This window comes from Podarcis raffonei, chromosome 9 (genome assembly GCF_027172205.1).
Source record: "Podarcis raffonei isolate rPodRaf1 chromosome 9, rPodRaf1.pri, whole genome shotgun sequence".
NCBI classification, from domain to species: Eukaryota; Metazoa; Chordata; class Lepidosauria; order Squamata; family Lacertidae; genus Podarcis; species Podarcis raffonei.
The window spans coordinates 52,234,864-52,254,373 of NC_070610.1; the positions used below are offsets into that span (position 1 = coordinate 52,234,864).

At 42.8% G+C, this 19,510-nt stretch overlaps 2 protein-coding genes and 1 long non-coding RNA gene across 3 annotated transcripts in view; 2 read left to right on the forward strand and 1 right to left on the reverse strand.

Annotated features, from left to right (window-relative positions):
• TNIP3 (TNFAIP3 interacting protein 3) overlaps positions 1–2,214 on the forward strand; it is a 38,752-nt gene extending 36,538 nt beyond the window's left edge. Inside the window, exon 11 of the mRNA XM_053403505.1 lies at positions 1,620–2,214. Within this exon, the coding sequence (XP_053259480.1) occupies positions 1,620–1,699 (80 nt within the window). The 3' untranslated portion in view covers positions 1,700–2,214. The remainder of the gene's footprint in view (positions 1–1,619) is intronic.
• An 8,346-nt stretch (positions 2,215–10,560) lies between these two features.
• Positions 10,561–18,127, reverse strand: LOC128421155 (uncharacterized). Its single transcript, XR_008332245.1, has 3 exons — positions 18,066–18,127; positions 11,746–11,819; positions 10,561–10,934 (listed from the first exon to the last, which is right to left on the reverse strand). It is a non-coding gene; the product is annotated as an uncharacterized LOC128421155 (long non-coding RNA).
• Positions 18,128–18,613: 486 nt separating this feature from the next.
• Positions 18,614–19,510, forward strand: part of NDNF (neuron derived neurotrophic factor) — a 32,906-nt gene continuing 32,009 nt past the window's right edge. Inside the window, exon 1 of the mRNA XM_053403510.1 lies at positions 18,614–19,136. The gene's annotated coding sequence lies outside the window, so the exon portion shown is untranslated. The remainder of the gene's footprint in view (positions 19,137–19,510) is intronic.

Consider the following 19,510-nt stretch of genomic DNA (forward strand, 5'->3'; position numbering starts at 1 on the left):
GCTTCCCCTTCTGTCTCTGTGTCACTAGTGGATTCTCTGTACCCATTTCTCTTTTAACCTTTCCTCTTTTGTACTCCCCCTTTCTTAAAAAATGTGATCACTATCTTTCTTCTTCCTCTGTACTCCATAGAGCTCACCGTGTCTTCGGTCACGTCCAGATGTCATGATTATTGAGCATTTATTACCATTTGTTTGTGGAGCGTGTATATGTTGTTGCATCAAGCCATTGTTATCCCACATTTTTCAATGCTCTCCCACCACCCCATTCCTCATTGCAAAAAGTTCGATTCTGGGGGAAAGTGGGAGGTTTTTTGCACAACAGTGCCAAATCAACTTCAAGTATGCAACCTAAATTTGCTGGTATGTTTTTTGAATCAAATCCTAAAATAGTGACAGCCTGGAAGTGTTATTTATCTCTCCCATGTGTTGTGCTTGTGTTTCCTCCCCCCCCATCTGCTCCCCTCCCCTCCCCTCCCCTCTACACAATCACTTTCTCTCTTTACTCCCTGCAGCACCATGCTTCTCTCTGCACCTCAGTCTACATTGCCCCTCTGTTTTCTCTTTCTGTATCCCATACTTCTATATCCCATAGAACCCCCTTTTCAGCTCCACCTTTCCGTTCCTTGTCTCTTTTGTGTCTGTCCCCTGCATCTGTACTGCTCTTTTCCGAGTTCAGCAGCAATGGCACGTAAGATGTCTACTTAACCATCTACACAATGAATGAAGTCTCCAGAATGCAAGTGAGCAAGTCATGCAATGTGACTAGTGGTCTGTGTGCAACAGCCTAGAGGAATTAGTTAAATTCCTCTGGACAGGAGGAGCAACGTGGATGTACAGTATTGATTCAGTCATTATCCCATTCCAATTCCCACTTTGAATGCGGTTTGGATAGGCCTTAGGTTTTGTTTGTATGCTAAGCTGGCACTGGAAAACACGTACTTTTATAACTGTTATTCACCTAAAAAATGCCATAGGTTCTTAAGTGATTCCTTTTCTGCCTCTGTCAATAGAAGCCTGGCAAACTGCCACCAATGGCTTGCATTGCACAGATCCATTTTGTTGTGTGACATGGCTGTGGGATATTATTCCTTTATGGCAGTGTTTCCTCTTCCTTGGCTGATATAAGCAGCCACAATATGTGAAATAAATGGACAATCCAACCAGGATTATGCAAGAGATTTCTGAGTTTCTAGCACAGGATTAACTCTGCTCCCAACTGTCTAATGTATCACAAACTGAGAAGAAGAGGGGGTGAAAGCACCAGTTCAAGAAGCCTATTTAGCATGTAAGACTGTTGGCGTTTTTCTGAAGAAACTGGTCTCTTGACCCAAGATGCTTTGGGCTTTAAACTAACCAATATGCTTCTTTTTGAGACTTTGCTTTTTCATTTCATGATTGACTTAGTCTGGATTCGAGCCAATGTGTCCTTGTTTCTCTTTTTGGTTTATTTTAGAATATTAATGATTCCTATTGTTGTTGTTATAGCATAATATTAGCTTATTAATATTTTTTAGTCCTGGGGAAAAAAAATTCAGCTCAGGGTATACTTATTAAGACAGCGAAGCTGGAGAACTGAAGATGTCTAATTTTCTTTCACATATGTATCCATTTATTCATAGATGCCTCCTCAGAAAACGAAGGTCCTCACTTGTACCATACGAAGAGAATGAACCAAAGCAAAGACAAAGAGCCATCCTGACATCGCCTGTAACTGCTGTTACATTTTCTTGTCCTGTTGCACTCTTTTTTATATGATATACCATTATATAACATACACACAATGGGAGATTTCTATGACTGTGGCAAAGAGACAGATTCACTTCCAGCTATGGTTGTTGTTGTGGAAAGACTTTCTCCCTGCCCCGCCCCCCACACCTTTCTTTTAAAATAGACTGTACCAAACCAGTTGCAACTGTTCAATTATAAATAAATGTCTGAAGGGTTTTAGGAAATGTGCAAGTGAGTGGTGTTATGGTGGTTTGCAAGGCAAAACGTCTGTATGCGGATCAAGGAGAAGGCAATTCTGTCCTTACCTTTGGGCACCAGAGGAGCTGTGAGGTATTGCAAGCAGAGTTGTGCATATAAAATGTGGCTAATGGGATGTTTGTCCCATCCACATGGAGCTTACTGTGTGGTCTATAACCCTGTATTTGGTCAGGGCTGACTGTAGTACCTCCCCCTCACTTCACCGTCACTCAGTGCCTAAAAGTAATGCAAGTGGGGGTTCTTTTTTCTATGTCGCCCAGAGTGGCTGGGGAAACTCAGCCAGATGGGCGGGGTATAAATAATAAATTATTATTGTTATGTCATCCTCTATGTTGTAGATCTGCTTTAATAGTTAGATTCCTGCCCTGAGCTAGGAAGTCGGAGCAGATTACCTTTAAACTTCCTACTCACTGTAAGATTCTACGGTCACCACATGGCAATCCAGCATTTTTGTGAGCAACCTGCCTCACTGGCTGCAGCAGCAAATGTTTGTATTTGGTTTTATTCGGTTGGGCTGTGTCTCAATCCCCATTTCTAGTTTAAGAATCATCTTGTTGTCATTCTGAATTCTACAGTGCATCTCTTTGAGTACGTTAGTCTGCTAAACTGGCTTGCACAGTGTGTGATCCACCACTTCAAACGTAGCCAACCAGACACGCACTGTTGCTTTGCTGGAGGATTAACAGTCTCTGTACTTAGGCAACCCTTTGCAGACAGAAGAACAAATGTGTTTCATAGAAGTCCTGCTGGGCCACCTTAGAGGGCTATTGGGCAGCAATTGATTTGGTGGGTCAGTAGCAATCCATCAACCATTTATAATGGTCAGTAGTCATGTTGGGCTGTATTGATTGTGATAATACTTGCTGTGTCCTCAAGCCAATTATTCAGAACAGTCTCATCCATATCAGTATAGCTACTTGTAAGGTTCAATGTTGCAATCTAAATACTCAATAATAACTTGTCTTCTATTGCCAGAATTAAAATCTATGGTTAAAAAAAGAGAGAACAAAAACACACACACATCCTGAACTTGCTTGCATTTACACTGAATGCAGATGGAAATCTGAATGTATGATACAGAATTAAAACCATATCGGTGATATATGTGTATATGCATATATGTGTAAATGAAATATTTCTAGAACTACTGTAATATTTTGAGCTGAAGATTAAGGCCAGAACAGAGTTTGGCATGTTTAACCCCTGCAATGGTTTAAATGTGACTTAAGCACACAAACCTGGGTGCTGGGATTGTGGCTCGGCTTTGCTTTACCCACTTTAATAACATTAAACATAATTTCCCCTGACATACAATTTGAGAACAAATGTAATGCACCTAAATGTAATTGCATTTTAAAATGTGAAAGAAATAAGCATGGCAGATGTTTGAGAAAATACTGCAGATTTTAATCTGCTTACAGCATTACCTTTCCTTCTCCTAATGGGGTAGTCCTTGCAGGATTCTATCAGAGCTTAGACTTCTAGTGTAGTTGGTCTCAGACACTGGATTGGGCAGATAGCCACTGGACCATCTTATCAAATCAGGAATTTCTGTATGTCTGTATCTAACTTTATGCAGCAATATCCTTCTAGACTCCACCAACCACCCTATAGTAGACTTGTCAATCAGTTGTGGAAGACACGTCTACTTTCCCTGTGTATTATGTACTGGACATAATTGCCACTTTAATTTTTTTTAAAGTCATTTGGATTCCAGTTAATGGATGGAGATGGTAGCATTAAAAGAATAATCTTAAAGGATTAGGTGTGTTAAGTATTTGAGCCACAATGGAATACAATTCGTGGTTAGGGATTTCTTTGCAATTAAACCGATTCCCTCAATAGCTTCATTTTTACATTCATATATCAAGGAGACAAATCACCTGACCCTATCACACCGTATAATGGAACCTGTACAACAAGCCTTAAAACTTACAATTCTCCAGAGTATATATATATTTAAAATATATCTGTGGAAGTCAAAACCACATTGCATTTTCAGCCGTGAGAGAATAATGTGAATTCCCTCTAAAGGAAGATGGGAAAGATTGGTCTCTATGCATGGGTTGGAAGTTGGCTTAAATAGCTACTATAGCAGCAGATAATTTAACTAGCAGGCAGTGTAACTGTGCTATTCCTGATTAGTGATTTGGCTAATAAGGGTGAGATCATGGAAAATGCTAATGCAGCGCCTTAGGAAAATCCAATTATAATGTAACCTAATTCAATTCAGGCTCCCAGCAGGTGACCAGTGTTTGTGGGAAGAGCACCCCAGACTCAGGATTGTCGTGAATGCACCAAACAGACAGGCCTCTGTGTATCCAATGTTAGAGCCAACAAACCCCATTTCATTCCTTTCAACACTTCAGCTCAACTAATTATGAGGGTTTCGTCTTCCATTTGTGAAGCTTAACTCATTATCATTAGAGTTCATGAAAACAGAGATGAATATATGCCAGCTACTTGGAGCAAAAAGGGGAGGGGAGGAGAAATGCAGACATTTTTGCAGTCTCAGGGTGCTTTTCTTTTCTTAGTGTCAGCACCTGCCTTTTAATGTTTTGCTGCCAAACATCTGACCCAGCAAATATTTAGTCACCTAAATCCTAGCGAGACAAATTGTGAGAAACTGGTGAGGTTGGAGTTATCAATGGGGGTGGGAGGGGAGACACACCCCTCCATTACGGAATCATGCATTCATTATATTTAGTTTTAGCTCTACAGCTAAAGTAATGTAGCCAGAGCAGAACATGTTTAAGGACTTCTTAGGGGAAAGGTATAGCTTAGTGGCAGAACATCTCCCAAATTCAACCCCTGGCATCTCCAACGTGGGCTGGGAAGGACCTCTGCCTAAAACCTCGGAGAGCTGATACCAAGTCAATGTGCATGATACTGAGCAAGATGAACCAATGGTCTGACTCCACAGAAGGTGGCTTCCTGCTTTCCTATATTTGCCAATCCTGGTACCCTCCAGACTACAACTGGTGGAAATTTCTGTCCACAACATCTGGAGGGCACTAGGTTGTCAAAGGTTGCATTAATGAACACAGTTTGCCATATTTGTGTTTGTTTGTTTTTAAAGACAGCATACTCTCTTTTTAAAAGTAACTGTACACCAAACATAATAGGTCATTTCTAGTTGCTGCGGGAACACTTTTAGCAATTAAGGATCCAGTTTTGACCTTCGTTTATAAATTTATAGCAACTCCATCTATATGGTTGCATCCAGTGGTGTCTCTCCACTGCTTGAATAACTTTTGATCTAGCAGTCTCCCACACCACCTCTTACCTTGTGCTGAGAGGTCCTCTAAACCCCTAGAGATGCGGGGTTCAGGAGAGATGGGCATCAGCAAAAGCTGCCTCCTTCCAAATTTCAATGATGGAACCCTTTGGAGGATCAAAGTGCCTTGTGTCAGTGGAGGGACAACTTTAGTCACCAGACTCCTTGGCCACACCCACACCATGCATTTAGAGCACTTTAACAGTCATGGCTCCTGCCAGATAAGCCTGGGAACTGTAGTTTACCCCTCAGCAGAGCGACAATTCTCAGCACCCTTAAACTACATTTCCCAGGATTCTTTGGGGAAAGCCAGGTATGGTTTCCAATGGTATGGTGAGGATGTGACCTTAATTCAACAGACGTCACTAACATCACAAAGTCTTCTTAATAAATACATTAAATCGTTTTCCCAATATGAACCAATGACTTGCTGGTCGACTTTTCCCTTTTACAGCATCCATTGCCTGCTCTGGGCTGCTTTCACCTGTTCTATAAACAGGGAACCCACAGGTGCTCCTGCTTTCAGGGCTGTATATCTGGCCAAGAGACCACATTGTGAAACATGAAATCAGTAAGGGAGGGGGTGGAGAATGAAGTGATTCTAGCTGTTTTTATATTTTCTCCTGGCTAAGGGTGTGAACAAGTATAATTTGTGGCAAAGCACCTTTTCTTTATGAAAGCTGTCTGTTGCAATATGAAATAAAGTTATGAGGTACTGAAAATATGGACCAGGTTTCTCAAACACTTCCAATTGCTCTCTTACTAGTTATTGTAAAAAGCGATTGTTCTGGTGTCATTTTCTCCAGCTAGTAGGGGAGGGCCATTTTGGAAGCATGCTGATGTGCATTTTGCTCTGACATTAGAATAACCTGCTAATATGGCAGATAATATTTTTGGAAAATGCGTATATTTTTAAAAAATCAACACCCAAACTATAATGATATAAACTAAAAGTAGCAATTCCAGTGGTGTCTATAAAAATATCTGGGCTAGATATTTAAATATCTGGAAACAGACACCTCCTCCAATTCCTTATGTTAAATCCAAAAAGGTCAGTTGCTGTTATTTGCCTATACAAGGGCCCAGATCTGTTGTTGTTTAGTCGTTTAGTCATGTCCAACTCTTTGTGACCCCATGGACCAGAGCACGCCAGGCACTCCTATCTTCCACTGCCTCCCCCACTTTGGTCAAACTCATGCTGGTAGCTTCGAGAACACTATCCAACCATCTCGTCCTCTGTCGTCCCCTTCTCCTTGTGCCCTCTATCTTTCCCAACATCAGGGTCTTTTCCAGGGAGTCTTCTCTTCTCATGAGGTGGCCAAAGTATTGGAGCCTCAGCTTCAGGATCTGTCCTTCCAGTGAGCACTCAGGGCTGATTTCCTTAAGAATAGATAGGTTTGATCTTCTTGCAATCCATGGGACTCTCAAGAGTCTCCTCCAGCACCATAATTCAAAATCATCAATTCTTCAGCGATCAGCCTTCTTTATGGTCCAGCTCTCACTTCCATACATCACTGCTGGGAAAACCATAGCTTTAAGTATACGGACCTTTGTTGGCAAGGTGATGTATTTGCTTTTTAAGATGCTGTCTAGGTTTGTCATTGCTTTTTTATTTATAAAATCAGGGAGTTTTTCATAAAAGATAGGTTAGAAATTATAATATTTTTTGAAAATCAGGCACCAGTGGCCTCCCTTTTGTTGATGTGGCTGTTGAGTGTAAAGATAAAGGTTCTTCAAAACCAAACAGTCATGAAAACCTTATAGATCTGAATTATTTGCCTATATCTGGAGGTAATGGAACATGAGACATGGACCTTCTCTGAATTTTGCAACGTTGAGTAATGTGTAGAGAAATGCATACATTGGGGCAAGTGTGCAGATATTAGGAAAATATCAGGCAAAACTGCATACTAACATGTATATTCGCATATATTTCCACTATAAATGCTGATTTTTTTTAAAAAAGTGCAAACTAATGTGCAAATATGGAAAATTGAACTTAAGACAAAAAAGAAATTCAAAACTGAGAGAAACAGTAATTGGAAGATTTGCCCATTCCTACATTAGATGCAAAGACCCACATTTAACATTATGTGTAACTTTGCCCTAAGTTTGTAACAGGACTGCAAACTAAACTGGCCAGAACACTCATCTGCATTACAAAAGCCTCTCTTCTACTTTTTATTTTCTAGTGAACAATGATCAGGTGATAGGACACTATGTATGAGGGAGGTCCATGGGTGAAAACACCCAGGAAAGCCTATGTAAGAATTTACTAACTTTTTTTTGTTATAAAGCCACTAGATGGAGGTGTTGTTTTAAATGATGCTGTCTAAATCAACTGCTGAAACTTTCAGGTTGGGTTCTTAAAGAACATGTCTCTCTCCTATATGGAACTGAGCAGTTTTTGATCACTTGTCTGTTTTCTGCAGCCAGCGCTGCTTACTTTAAAGTTTAGGGTCTGAAAAAATAAATAATTTGTCACACTCTTAAGTGACGTTTTCAAACTTTCTTGATCCTTTAATCTCTATTTTGTATGGGTTTCAGTTTTGCTGAATGTTTCCAGAGGTCATTTTTTTTCATTGAAAGTCCCCCCCCCTTCTTTATGCATCACAGATGTAAAGGAGTTAAAAACACCTTAATTATGAAAGTTGACAGAAGTCAGACCGCTTGCTTAATGGGTGAGAGAGGAAAATGTATAATTTGCAGGGAGGGCAAAGCCCTCAGCCTTAAACCTGCAGCGTCTGACAGAAAGCTAATAAAACCTTCAAGTGTGGCAAAGAAAACAAGGTTTAGAGCTGAATGACTTTTAGGCCTGCCTGTCAGCTTTTTCCACAGATGCTGACACACCACTGACACCATATATCTTTCCAAGTTCCCTGGTGGTGTATACTTTCTCTTACAACTATTTTTCCCCTTCTCTGAAACTCCTATTTCAGACTCCATTTGTAGCCTCTGTAACTATACAAACATGTTAATGTATCATAAACTTATCTAAACTTACCTAATAATATCCATTTAATCTCTATGCTATCTAAGGCTTTGGGGGCCCTGTTGCTATTGAAATCAGAGAGGCACCTACAATTCTCATGGTCATTTCCACAAGTGTTTTTACAGAATTAGCTTGATTCAGTGTTGGTCATTTCTTCTGTATTTTGGGAACTTATAATTTTACTATGTTTTCATTATTTCATTGCACGCCACCATGATACCTTTGAGTGAATTGGTGATTCATAATTATTCTTATAACAGTTTACCCAAGATAACTGCAATTATCAACATGGGTGGTATGGCTAGAAAAATCCCACTCAGTGTAGATCAGAGAATAATACCAGTAAACAGCCTGACCCTTCTCTTAAGTACTTATTAACAAATACCTGTATACCACATTAAATACAAAGCTGAAAACACAAATATTATGAAAGTTTCTTTTCCTAAAAACAAACTCTTCTAAGTTTCTTTCGGCCGTTACAGGCAATCTCAGTGTTTGTGGCATTTTGACACAAAAGTGAAATTATCATGTGAAAAATCTGCAAAAAGAAATCAAAATAACAGTTGCTTCAGTTCCCTGACGGAATGATGCAATGCAAGCCAGCACCTCGGAGAGATATTAAAGGGTGCTGCCATCTGGTAAACTCAGTAACAAACACAAGGGCTTCAAAGGGTCTTGCTGGTCACCCATTGTGCGTGCGACGCTCTGTTTTTCATTTGTATGTTTCTTGCTAACTTCAGCTTGTCAAGAAGTTCACATTGCATGTTATCCATAATTAAGGCTGTATTTTGTTCTCAGGATCTACAGACTTTCTGTGAAAACCTACTCAGTTAAGGTATGGCCTCTTTCTTAAGGAAATGCCAATTTTCACAGTGAAAATGTTAAAATGTATCTTGCAAAAACTGTGTTGCGTTTTTAATTTGGAAGCCTGGCTGTGTTTATTCACCCTTCTAACAAAACCTAAGGTCACTATTCGGCTCAGCTGCACTTTTCTTTCATCCCATGATATGCAATGGCCTTTCAACAAGGCTAAATGTATATGTATTTGAACATTCCTGCCCACTCAGAAGTCTGTTAATGCTGTCAGCTTTGAAAATGGAGGTCTCTGATTTGGAAGGGTGTGAAACCTAACTCCAGGCTACTCTTTCACCCTGTCAAGGGTAACAAGGGGCAGCATTAATTATCCCACTTTCCATACGGTGTCCAAGTTGGCAGCATTATCCAATGTTATGTGCCTGTCATGCAGTTCCAGATCCAATGCTGGGAATTAGACATTTCCCCTCAAAGGTGTTAGACTAAACTTAGTCTAGGAATCAGGTGCACAGGTGCCCTTTCACACACATGGTTCCCAGTATATCAGGAGCTGCATCTTTGTAGACAGACTAAGTATGAAGCAAACAATCTGGGAGAACTACAGGAGGAACCATAACTCTGTGGCAGATAGCACTATGCTTTGCATGCAGAACACCCCAGAAACGTTCTGGGAAGAAAAGTCTCTGCCTAATGCTTTGAAGACCTAGTGCCTATCAGAATAGACAATACTGGCTAGATCATGGGTAGGCAAACTAAGGCCCAGGCGCCGGATGTGGCCCAATCACCTTCTCAATCCGGCCCGCGGACGGTCCAGGAATCAGCGTGTTTTTACAGGAGTAGAATGTGTGCTTTTATTTAAAATGCATCTCTGGGTTAATTGTAGGGCATAGGAATTCGTTCATTTCCCCCCCTTCAAAATATAGTCCAGCGCCCCACAAGGTGTGAGGGATGGTGGACCGGCCCACAGCTGAAAAAGTTTGCTGACCCCTGGCCTAGATGGACCAGCAGTCCAACACCAGTATAACCCAATTTTATATTGTTGTGAGCTAGGGGAAGGAAGTCAGCTACATGCCGAGATCTTTCTAACCCCAGGATCCAGCCAGTGTGAAAATATACAACAGGTTAGTTTCCTAGTGAGGTGATCGCCAGTGGAGATGGACCATTAAGGGGAATGGTAAATGGGCATGGCTCACTCCCTCAAACTCACAGACAGATAGAAGAACAAAGATGGAGTTGAGAGCAGAGAGATGGCAGTGATGTAAGCTAGAGGCAAAGCAGCACACTGAAAACCAAGTGAGACAGAATGTTGTTTGGTTTCTGTTCAGATCCAAGGCTGTGGCTATGGAAGAAACCAGGCTCTCTTGGCATGTTAATTCTGTGAACCCCTCCATCAAGGCTCAGGTTGTATATATGTGTAAATAAGCCACGTATCATGAAGACACTACATTCTCCACTGTGCCTCATTCTGAAGGAAAAACAAACCCTGAGTATCATTATCATCATCATCATTTTACAATTGTACAGTTGTAACTATGCTCAAGGCAGCTTACAACATGACGAGATTTACATAATTACAAACATAACAGAAGTCATAAACAATAAATAAAACACATCAAAAAGTACACAACCAAATGTAAACAATTTCCATGTAAATCATAAGATCTAAAACGAAAGATACAACAATAATATCAAGAACAGCAACAGCTCTCTCAACCCCCCGTAAACAATACTCCAGCCCAAGAATCTGTTCAACAGCTTCAGCTTTTGTAGCTGGAGTCAGTCAGCACTCCACTCTCCCAGGCCAGATGGGAAAGGGTCAGTAAGGCAGGGTGCAGGCCTTCCAGGGCTCACAGCCAAGATGGTCTCCTTTAAAACAACACAGATAAAGAAGTTCCAGGAGTAAGGACCTGGAACCCCTGGAATCTCACACCGCCTGGAGATTGGGGTGGTGTGCAAGAATATATTTATTGTAGCAGGCTTCCCTTGGGCACAGCAGACAGGTAGGGCCAGGGGATAGAAACAGGAGCCTGTCTGTTAAACTTAATGTCCATTTGCAACAACAGTAAACGTATAAAACCCCAAAAGAAACAATAAAGGCCTGTATGGTTTTGTACCACCTCAAAAGTACCACAGCTACTGCGTTATAGTTTAAGAGATGGTATAGATATATGGTGGCAGCAGTAAGAAGGTTTCGAAATAAATGTACCATGGTGGAAATGGGATTCAAACAGAAACTCCTCCACACACTTGGTGAATCAGCAGCGGTAAAAAGAATCTGGTTTTGCTCATAGAAAGTGGGGTAGCTCACCTCATACATACTAAAATAACATAGAAGAGCTATAACACTGCAGCAACTTGAAATGAATCTGGATAAATGCAAACTCAAAAACGTATTTTTATTATTTGCTAACAAGTACTATGTCATACTTTTGTTCCCTGTGCCTTTTTGTCAGTTCTACACTCTGCATACATGAATTTGCACCACATAAAATTAGTTCTTAACGCCTTACTTTGCCAGATTGCTTAGGTGTGCAAAATGAAGCTTCCAGCTTGTAATTTTATTCACACAAAGGTGATCCACATAAGGAATTCCTATACGAGAACAGAATCTAGCACAATGCTATTATACATGTGCACATACACAAAAAGAAATATATGTGTTTTAAATTCAACTTACCTTGACTATTTCACTGTGCCATTGAAGCTCTGAACACTAGGAATGATTTTGCTTTTCAGGACTTGGTTCTAAGCCTGCAGCAATAAAGGCAAGAGGGTCTCTTGGGCATTTGCAGAAAGTATTTCTCTCATCATTAAATAACTGATGGCTGTCCCTATACTAGGGGAGCACATAAATCACTGCCTCGGCCCCTAGGAGTTGGTGCCTATGTGGATTAGTGTTATGTGTGAACCCAGAACTCAAATTTAACCATGGTTTATTTGGCCATCTCACCCCAGATGCTGATGGTTTGCTTGATCATCCGTGGAACAACTTAATTTGTCACTTGCTAAACATGGCTTAGCCAGGGCCAGCCCAATACATTTTGCTGCTTCATAAGGACAAGATGGCACCCTTTCTCAATTCCACTGCTAGAGGATGACTGAGTGTTCTTCTACACTAATGATGGACTAGCATCCACCAGCACACCTGAGAAAGCAGGCCAGGTTCAGGGACTCAGGAAAGGAATGTGACAACTGAAGGGAACAGCTGGGCACCCAGGAGGAAGAGCTTGGAGGCTGCTGCCGCTACTCCAACATCAACCACCTGTTGCTGTTGTCTCACTATGCCTCATGGTTAGGGCCAGCCCTAAGCTAAGTATTATTATATGTGAACCAAGTCTTTTCACTCGTCAGGCTGAAAACAGTGCCCTGTCCTTGACCTAGGCAACACACTGCTTCTTCCCACTGCTTCTTCCCAAGAGCTCTGGCTAGCCAGCCAGAATTGTACAGAACAATTCCCAGCCAAAGCAGTTGCTATTGCACGCAAGTAAACTATGTCAGCGCATACATGCATATTGAGTCTTCATGTGTTTGTGGTGACCTCATGTGTCATGTAGAGCAGATGTTTCTGCTGTGAATAGTGTGTACTGCGAACAAAAACGCTTGCCTCCTGCCGTTCCTTGTAGATCCCTTCTTCCTTGAAGAGGGACACAGGCGCCAATGCCACATTGCAGTGTGCATTTATGAAATGTGTGCGTGTGTTGATCTCCTCACAGCTGCTGTGCAGATGAGCCAGCCAGCCCAGAACAGAAACAGAGCCTCTTTCCCTCTCGTGAGGACATTTGTCAGGTGTTTAAACAACCATGCTTGCACCCAGTAAATAGCACATTCAAGAAAGGAGCCAGAAGGGAGCAATTTCCACGAGAAAACCAGCACAGGGCCCTGATCTGGATGTATTCCAAACAGGACCACCATGGCTACTTTTTCTCCAAAATAAAAGCAGCCAGGTTAAGCAGGCTTGTTTGAACTGCAGGCAAGTGAGCACCTGGAAAGAAGCGTTGTTAGGTGAAGTAGCTGTCCCTGAAAGATAAAACGGAAGCAAATCTGGAGGGTTCTATTCAGGCGAAACGTTTTGAAGGATATTTGACAATATTTGGCTTACTGTATTGGCCCGAATATAAGCCACACCCGCAAATAAGCCACACCTTTAAAATTGGGGGGGGGGGGGGAGTAAAAAAGACAATACCCAGGCTGCTTCCTGGAGGGAAGCTTTGCCGGTGGCATAAGGTCGCGAATATAAGCTACATTTTAACTTTTCGCAGAATTTGGGGGGAAAGTGTGGCTTATATTCGGGCCAATACGGTATGTATTTCAGGGCAGCCCCAACATGAAAACAAAACTCAAGGGCCACACGACACTGCGAGGAACAGCTCCCTCCATGAGACATTCTATTTAGTTCCAAAAAGTGATGGGACTACCAGGATGTCCAAATAATTTTGCAGGTTACTAATGGGGAAGTGAAGTCCACAAGGAAGCCATATATTCAGGGTCACTTTGCTTTCAGATTTCTTTAGGGAAAAGATTCAATTTGAGGTATTGTGTACATTTTCAGAAACAAGTGATGTCAGATTTTAATTTTTTAATTTTTGTAAAGATCACATGACAATTTCACTCTGGCCAGATCAGATTAAGTCTGTGTATGGGAGGCACATGTGCCACTTCAAAAGTACTGGTACACCTTTCAACCCAATATGACTAGGGAGCCCATCTTATATCTGAAAAACTCTCTTATTTTTTTAAAGAGACATTCCTACTTGCAATTTCTCTGGGAGGAGCTTAACTCTTAAGCCATTTCAGTGTCAGATATACAAGCTGTTGCCCTATCCACATGTACCCAGGACCGGGAATTAATCCCTATGAATTCAGTGAAACTTCTTAATGGACATATAGAGGTCCTACAGCACAGCTGCAGCCCTCCCTATATACACATACTTGGAAATGTCCCATTGAAATCAGTGGGGTCTATTTCTGAGTAAGCATGTGTAGGTTCTGGCTGTGAAAGTGGTTTCAAGCCATCTTTAAATAACCCCAAACAACAGAGTTCTACTCTTCCCCCTCCCCCTTTCTCCCCACAACAGAGTATAATTATAACTTCAGAAATTGTGTTTGTAGCAAGGAAAGGGAACCCTGTTTCTCATTATTTTGCACATGCAGGTTTTGGATTTTTACTGTACAGCCATTCATCTTTGATCTAATTTTATAACATCATAATCAGATTTGGCACACTAAAACAAATGCTAGCACTTTTCAATAGTAATGCGACAAACTCTCCTGTTTAAAGCTCTGATTCAATCAAAAATCATCAAGGTTACAGGACTATGATTTCACTACAGCAAGGGCTGGTCTTGTGTCCAACAAAAAGAAGGAGTGTTTACCATGCAAAGACTGCATTTATTAAGTATTAATACAGATTGGTTGCAAATAAATAAGACTTATTAATTACATTTAGGATTAGGAAAAGACAAGTGGAACCTGCAACAAAATGTGGTAGCATATACTCACCTCTTCACAAGAGAGCTCCTTACTCAGGGTCCCTTCCTGTCAACCAGTCATGCGGTAGAAGCTATTAAGGAGGAGAGCATTCTGTCATTCTGTTCCTCTCCACAATTTGCTTTTGCCCAAGTTACAGTCAACAGTCTGCAGCTCCTCATTCACCTACCCATAGCTCTCTTGGTGTTTTGGATCACCACTCCCATCAGCCCCAGAAGGTAAGGTAAAGGTAAAGGATCCCTGGATGGTTAAGTCCAGTCAAAGGCGACTAGGGGTTGCGGCACTCATCTCACTTTCAGGTCAAGGGAGCCAGCGTTTGTCCACAGGCAGCTTTCCAGGTCATGTGGCTAGCATGACTAAACCGCTTCTGGTGCAATGGAACACCATGACGGAAACCAGAGTGCATGGAAACACCATTTACCTTCCCACCACTGTGGTACCTATTTATCTACTTGTGCTGGTGTGCTCTCAAACTGCTAGGTTGTCAGGAGCTGGGACAGAGCAACGGGAGCTCACCCCCTCATGGGGCTTCAAACCGCCAACCTTCCGATCGGCAAGCCCAAGAGGCTCAGTGGTTAAGACCACAGCACTACCCGTGTCCCCCCATACAAGGAGGTTGTGGTTATGAAGTCGGCTTAAATGTAAAGAAGTAGGTGGGAAAGAAACAGGTGAGCATGAAACTCTGGATGCACGAAGGGTTTGTTTGCACACCAATAACCAGTGGGCATGATCTCAGATGAAGGTACCAACTGCCTTTTCTGATATGTTTGTATGTATTGCAGCAAAATTTAGTTCTGAGGAGGAATTTTATGTGTGAGACGGATGAGATGGTGTTGTGGATATTTTCAATTAGCAGTTCTTCAGAAGGAAGAGTTCCCAAGATTATAATCTTCTAATTAGCCAGTGTTCTTAAATTGTTTCAGGCTGCTCTTACTGTGGTGGCTTGTTTGATTTTATTTTCCACAGGAGCAACAACAGACTGGTTCTTTTCTGGTAAGAGACATCTTGAGGAATTCCCCATCTGTGGCTTTTTCTCATACTTAAACTTGCAAATACTTGTTTAGGTTCCAAATGAGCCTTGGTGCATTTTGAATGTTATAGACAGTGACATTTGTGCTGTGCTATATGTACGCAACAAAAATCTGGAACATTCATTAAAGGTGCATTGGATCAAATACTTCACAGTGAATTGGGTTTTTAATGAATAGTGCCTTTTCTCTGCTTCTAAAAAGCCAAAACAGATTACTATTTCTTTTTATTTAATTGATATTGTTGTCAGGACACTCAGAACTTTTACTCTCCTTGTCATTATAAATGATAGCATGAATAAAACAAAACAAATGTGATACAATGACCAAGACACTTATAGCCTGAGCCGTGGTGCCATCTGATTTGCTATAACACAGAGAACAACCTTCTTTGCTAAGCAAGATATTCATCTGGGGGACGTGGGGAAAGACATGAAAGAGCTGTGTGTAAAGTGGTTTTGATTTTAGACATGGGCCTTGGGACATAATTTCTACTTACTATTCCTTGTTTGAATGGATGTGCACTCCAAAACTTGTGGATGTGCTTGCACACACTTGAATTATCTCCTTTTGTCAACATTTGTCCCAACAAAAACCGACCCCCTGAAAATTTACTGTAAAATAATAATATTATAATAATTTATTATTTATACCCCGCCCATCTGGCTGGGCTTCCCCAGCCACTCTGGGCGGCTTCCAAAAGAATATTAACATACTGTGATACATCAAACATTAAAAGCTTCCCTAAAAGCAAAAAAAGTAACCAAATTTTAAACTCCACCCCCCCACACAATTTTTTTTATTTTTTATTTATTAACTGGCTTTCATTATCTGCATGTAAACCAATAGGCATGGTATCAAGACATCAAGCAAAATCCATCTGGAAATTCTCCTGCACTTGCGTTTCACAAGGACCTGCATGCTTCACAATAGATTCTGCCTTAGTAAGTGTAATTCAATGCTAAAGCTGGTGGCCAGTCCTGCAAGACTTGCAGCCTGATCCCTTACTTAGAAGGAAGTTCCATCGCTTTCAGGTATGTATGAATATTGAGGACTGTTGCTTTTGGGTGGTTGCCAGGTTGCCACATGGAGATTATGCACAACTGTAAATGAGGCAAGCACTTTTTTCGCTCTCATTCTCATTCTACTTACTACCCCAGTACTGCTTTTCACCCTTCCCTACTTCATGAAAAAAGCAAGGCTGCAGATATGCTAGAGATTATTCAAGAAACTCAAGAATAGCCAAAAGGTGCAGTGGCCTGATAGGCATAGATGGTGCTTAACATATCGATAAATATATACAGATATGTAATTTTAAAAACGTGTTTTACACCATATTTCTTTTTATGTTCTAACTCTTCTTTTTTAACTTTCAGAATCAGAGTGGCATTTTAATGCTTTGAATCATAAGATTTGGTCTATAAATTGTCATGGGGAGGAATGCTGAAAATTATTATTGTTGTTAATTATTAAATTTCCATCAGCCCTTCTTCCCAGGGCAGAAAACACCACAGTAGTACTGAAGCAGAAAATAATAAGATGGCATCACAATGCAGTTGTATCGAGAATTATACGATATGCTAATTTCCTAGCTACTTCTCCAAGTGGATTTCAAAATGTAGTAAAGCTAGGAACATATAATACCAGAGTGTGTACACTGCGTGGCGAGGGGAGAATAAGTGAAACTGAGAGTGGTTTCAGCACAATCCAACCAGCACATCTGAAACTTAAATTTTAATGTACTGTCTTTTGGAAAACTGACCCCATCACCAGATAGTTGAGGGTTGTTCTAAGAAGGGAGTGGCAATCTGTGTCTCTGGTAAACAAATCTGTGGGTTCTTGTATAGTTTCAAAATCGAGAAAAGTCTGTTTGACTGGAGTTTATGTGACAGTCTGAAGCCCCCAAAAAGTGTGAGCATCATGGAAAACAGAGCCTCTCTCAAACCACTTTCAATCACCTTGACACAATTGTCTGCCCCTATATTAACATGTTATTTTCACAAACCGTTGGGAAGAAAGCTGAGTGTTGTTACTCCTTAATATAAAATGCAAATCTTAAATTATATTAACATGCAGCTTTTATATCTTTATATGCACCCTAAGCATACAGGTATATTTGTTGTTTTGGGGTTTTAAATTGTCTTATGGGTAAATCGCTTTGAGACAGTTGTTTAGAAGGTAATTAACAACAACAAAAACCCTCATGCTGTGAAAGAAACTGAAGTCTACTGTGAGGCAGAACCAGACTGAACTCTTATCTTTGTAGACACGTCCAGATATCATATACGTGGCTAATTGGTTTGTGTGTGTATGTCTATCTATAATGTATACGTCAGTCTTAGAACGTACCTGTCGTTCTCTTCTACATTCTGACATTAGCCACACTCCCACGTGGCCCAAAGCGCGTGAAGCAGCTCAAACACACTTTTTATACTTGTAGAAGACCCCGTAATGCACACCAGGCTCCTCCCTGGAATCTCACCTTAAAAGGATCAGGTACCTTAACAGGGGATGAAGATACACTTAGGGAGCTGCTGCTGCTGCCCTCAGCAGGGGGACAGAGACACTAATGGCCTGTTTCTCTCTAGGGCAGCTTTCAAGCTCTGCCCCCCGAGTTGTGTGGGACCGGTTGTGGCTGTGTGTCTCTGCCGCACCTGCCTCAGCCTGTGTGACTTCGGCCACTCTCCAGGTCCCAGGGAACCGTCGTCCCTGAGAGAGTTTAAGCAGCAGACGAGAAGGAATCACGAATCCCCTCCGCCGCTTGCGCCGCCTGCCCGCTTTCCCCCGGCTGAGGGCAAAGCCCGCCGAGGAGCGAGCGAGCGCGCGCGCGAGGGGTGGGCTGCCGCGTGCGCTCCCTCCGGGACAATCGGCGAGGCTTAGGGAAGGAGGGGAGGGGAGGCGGCCGCGCGATAGGCTTTTGCCTGGCGTTGCCCAGGCGCCTGGTTGGTGCTTGGTGGCCCCGCGCGCGCTGTGTGTGCGCGAGAGCGCGTGTGTGGCGGCGGCGGCGGCAGGACCAGGGAGGGAAAGTAGCGGGCGGGGTGTATGGGGGGAGCGGCTCTCCCAGGCTGCACTCAAGTGACATTCAGCGCGAACAACACACTCCTAACTCAGGCGGGCAGGAGGCGAGCGAGTCGCACACAGGCGCCATCCCCCTCAGCTCCTCGGCGCTGGGCTGTTCGCTCGTTTTTTTTTAAATTACACGAGAAAGACAACTGTGGGAGAAGCGAAGGGAGCCTCCAGCCAGGCAATTTCGCCCCTCGCCCCTCTTGACTTGGTCTCCTCTCCTCCTCCTGAAGAATGGGAAGGACCTGCCGGGGCTTTGCCTGCCGTTCTGCTTCCCTCTGAAAAACGGGAAAAGGGAACGGACGAAGGAACTCTAGCATCGCGACTTCGAGGGAAGTTTAAATCCCTCTCCTCACGCTCTTTCGCGGGCAACAAGGAGCCCCGGTCGCGCTCGGTTCTTCTCAGAGCCCGCCTCGCCACTTCGCCTCAGAAGCGCGCGCGAAGAACTTGGGGCAAAGTCGGCGCGGGCCAATCAAGGCTGGCCGTTCAGGTAAGCAGAAGCCGAGAGCCGAGAGGTTGGCGCGCGCGGCTTTCCGCGTTGCGCGGCTGGAGGCTGCTTCGCACCGTGGAGGGGCGCCCTGGGCTCTCGGCTCTCGCCGGGCTGAGGACCTCAGACAGGAGCAGCCTAAGCGGGAGCAGAGCAGGTTTGGGGGATGGCGGGCCGCTGACACTTGAGGGGGGACGCTCGGAGAGAGGAGAGCAGCGGGTAAGGGCAGCCCGTGCCTCGGGCGGCGGCGCCTGCCTCGCACAAGCCGAACTCAGCTGTGCGCCGCCCGGGGCTCTTTCGCAGGGAGGCTGCGCGCGCAAGCCCAGCCTTACGATCCAGCGCCCTCTGCGAGAGATCCTGGGACAGGCTGGCTCTTG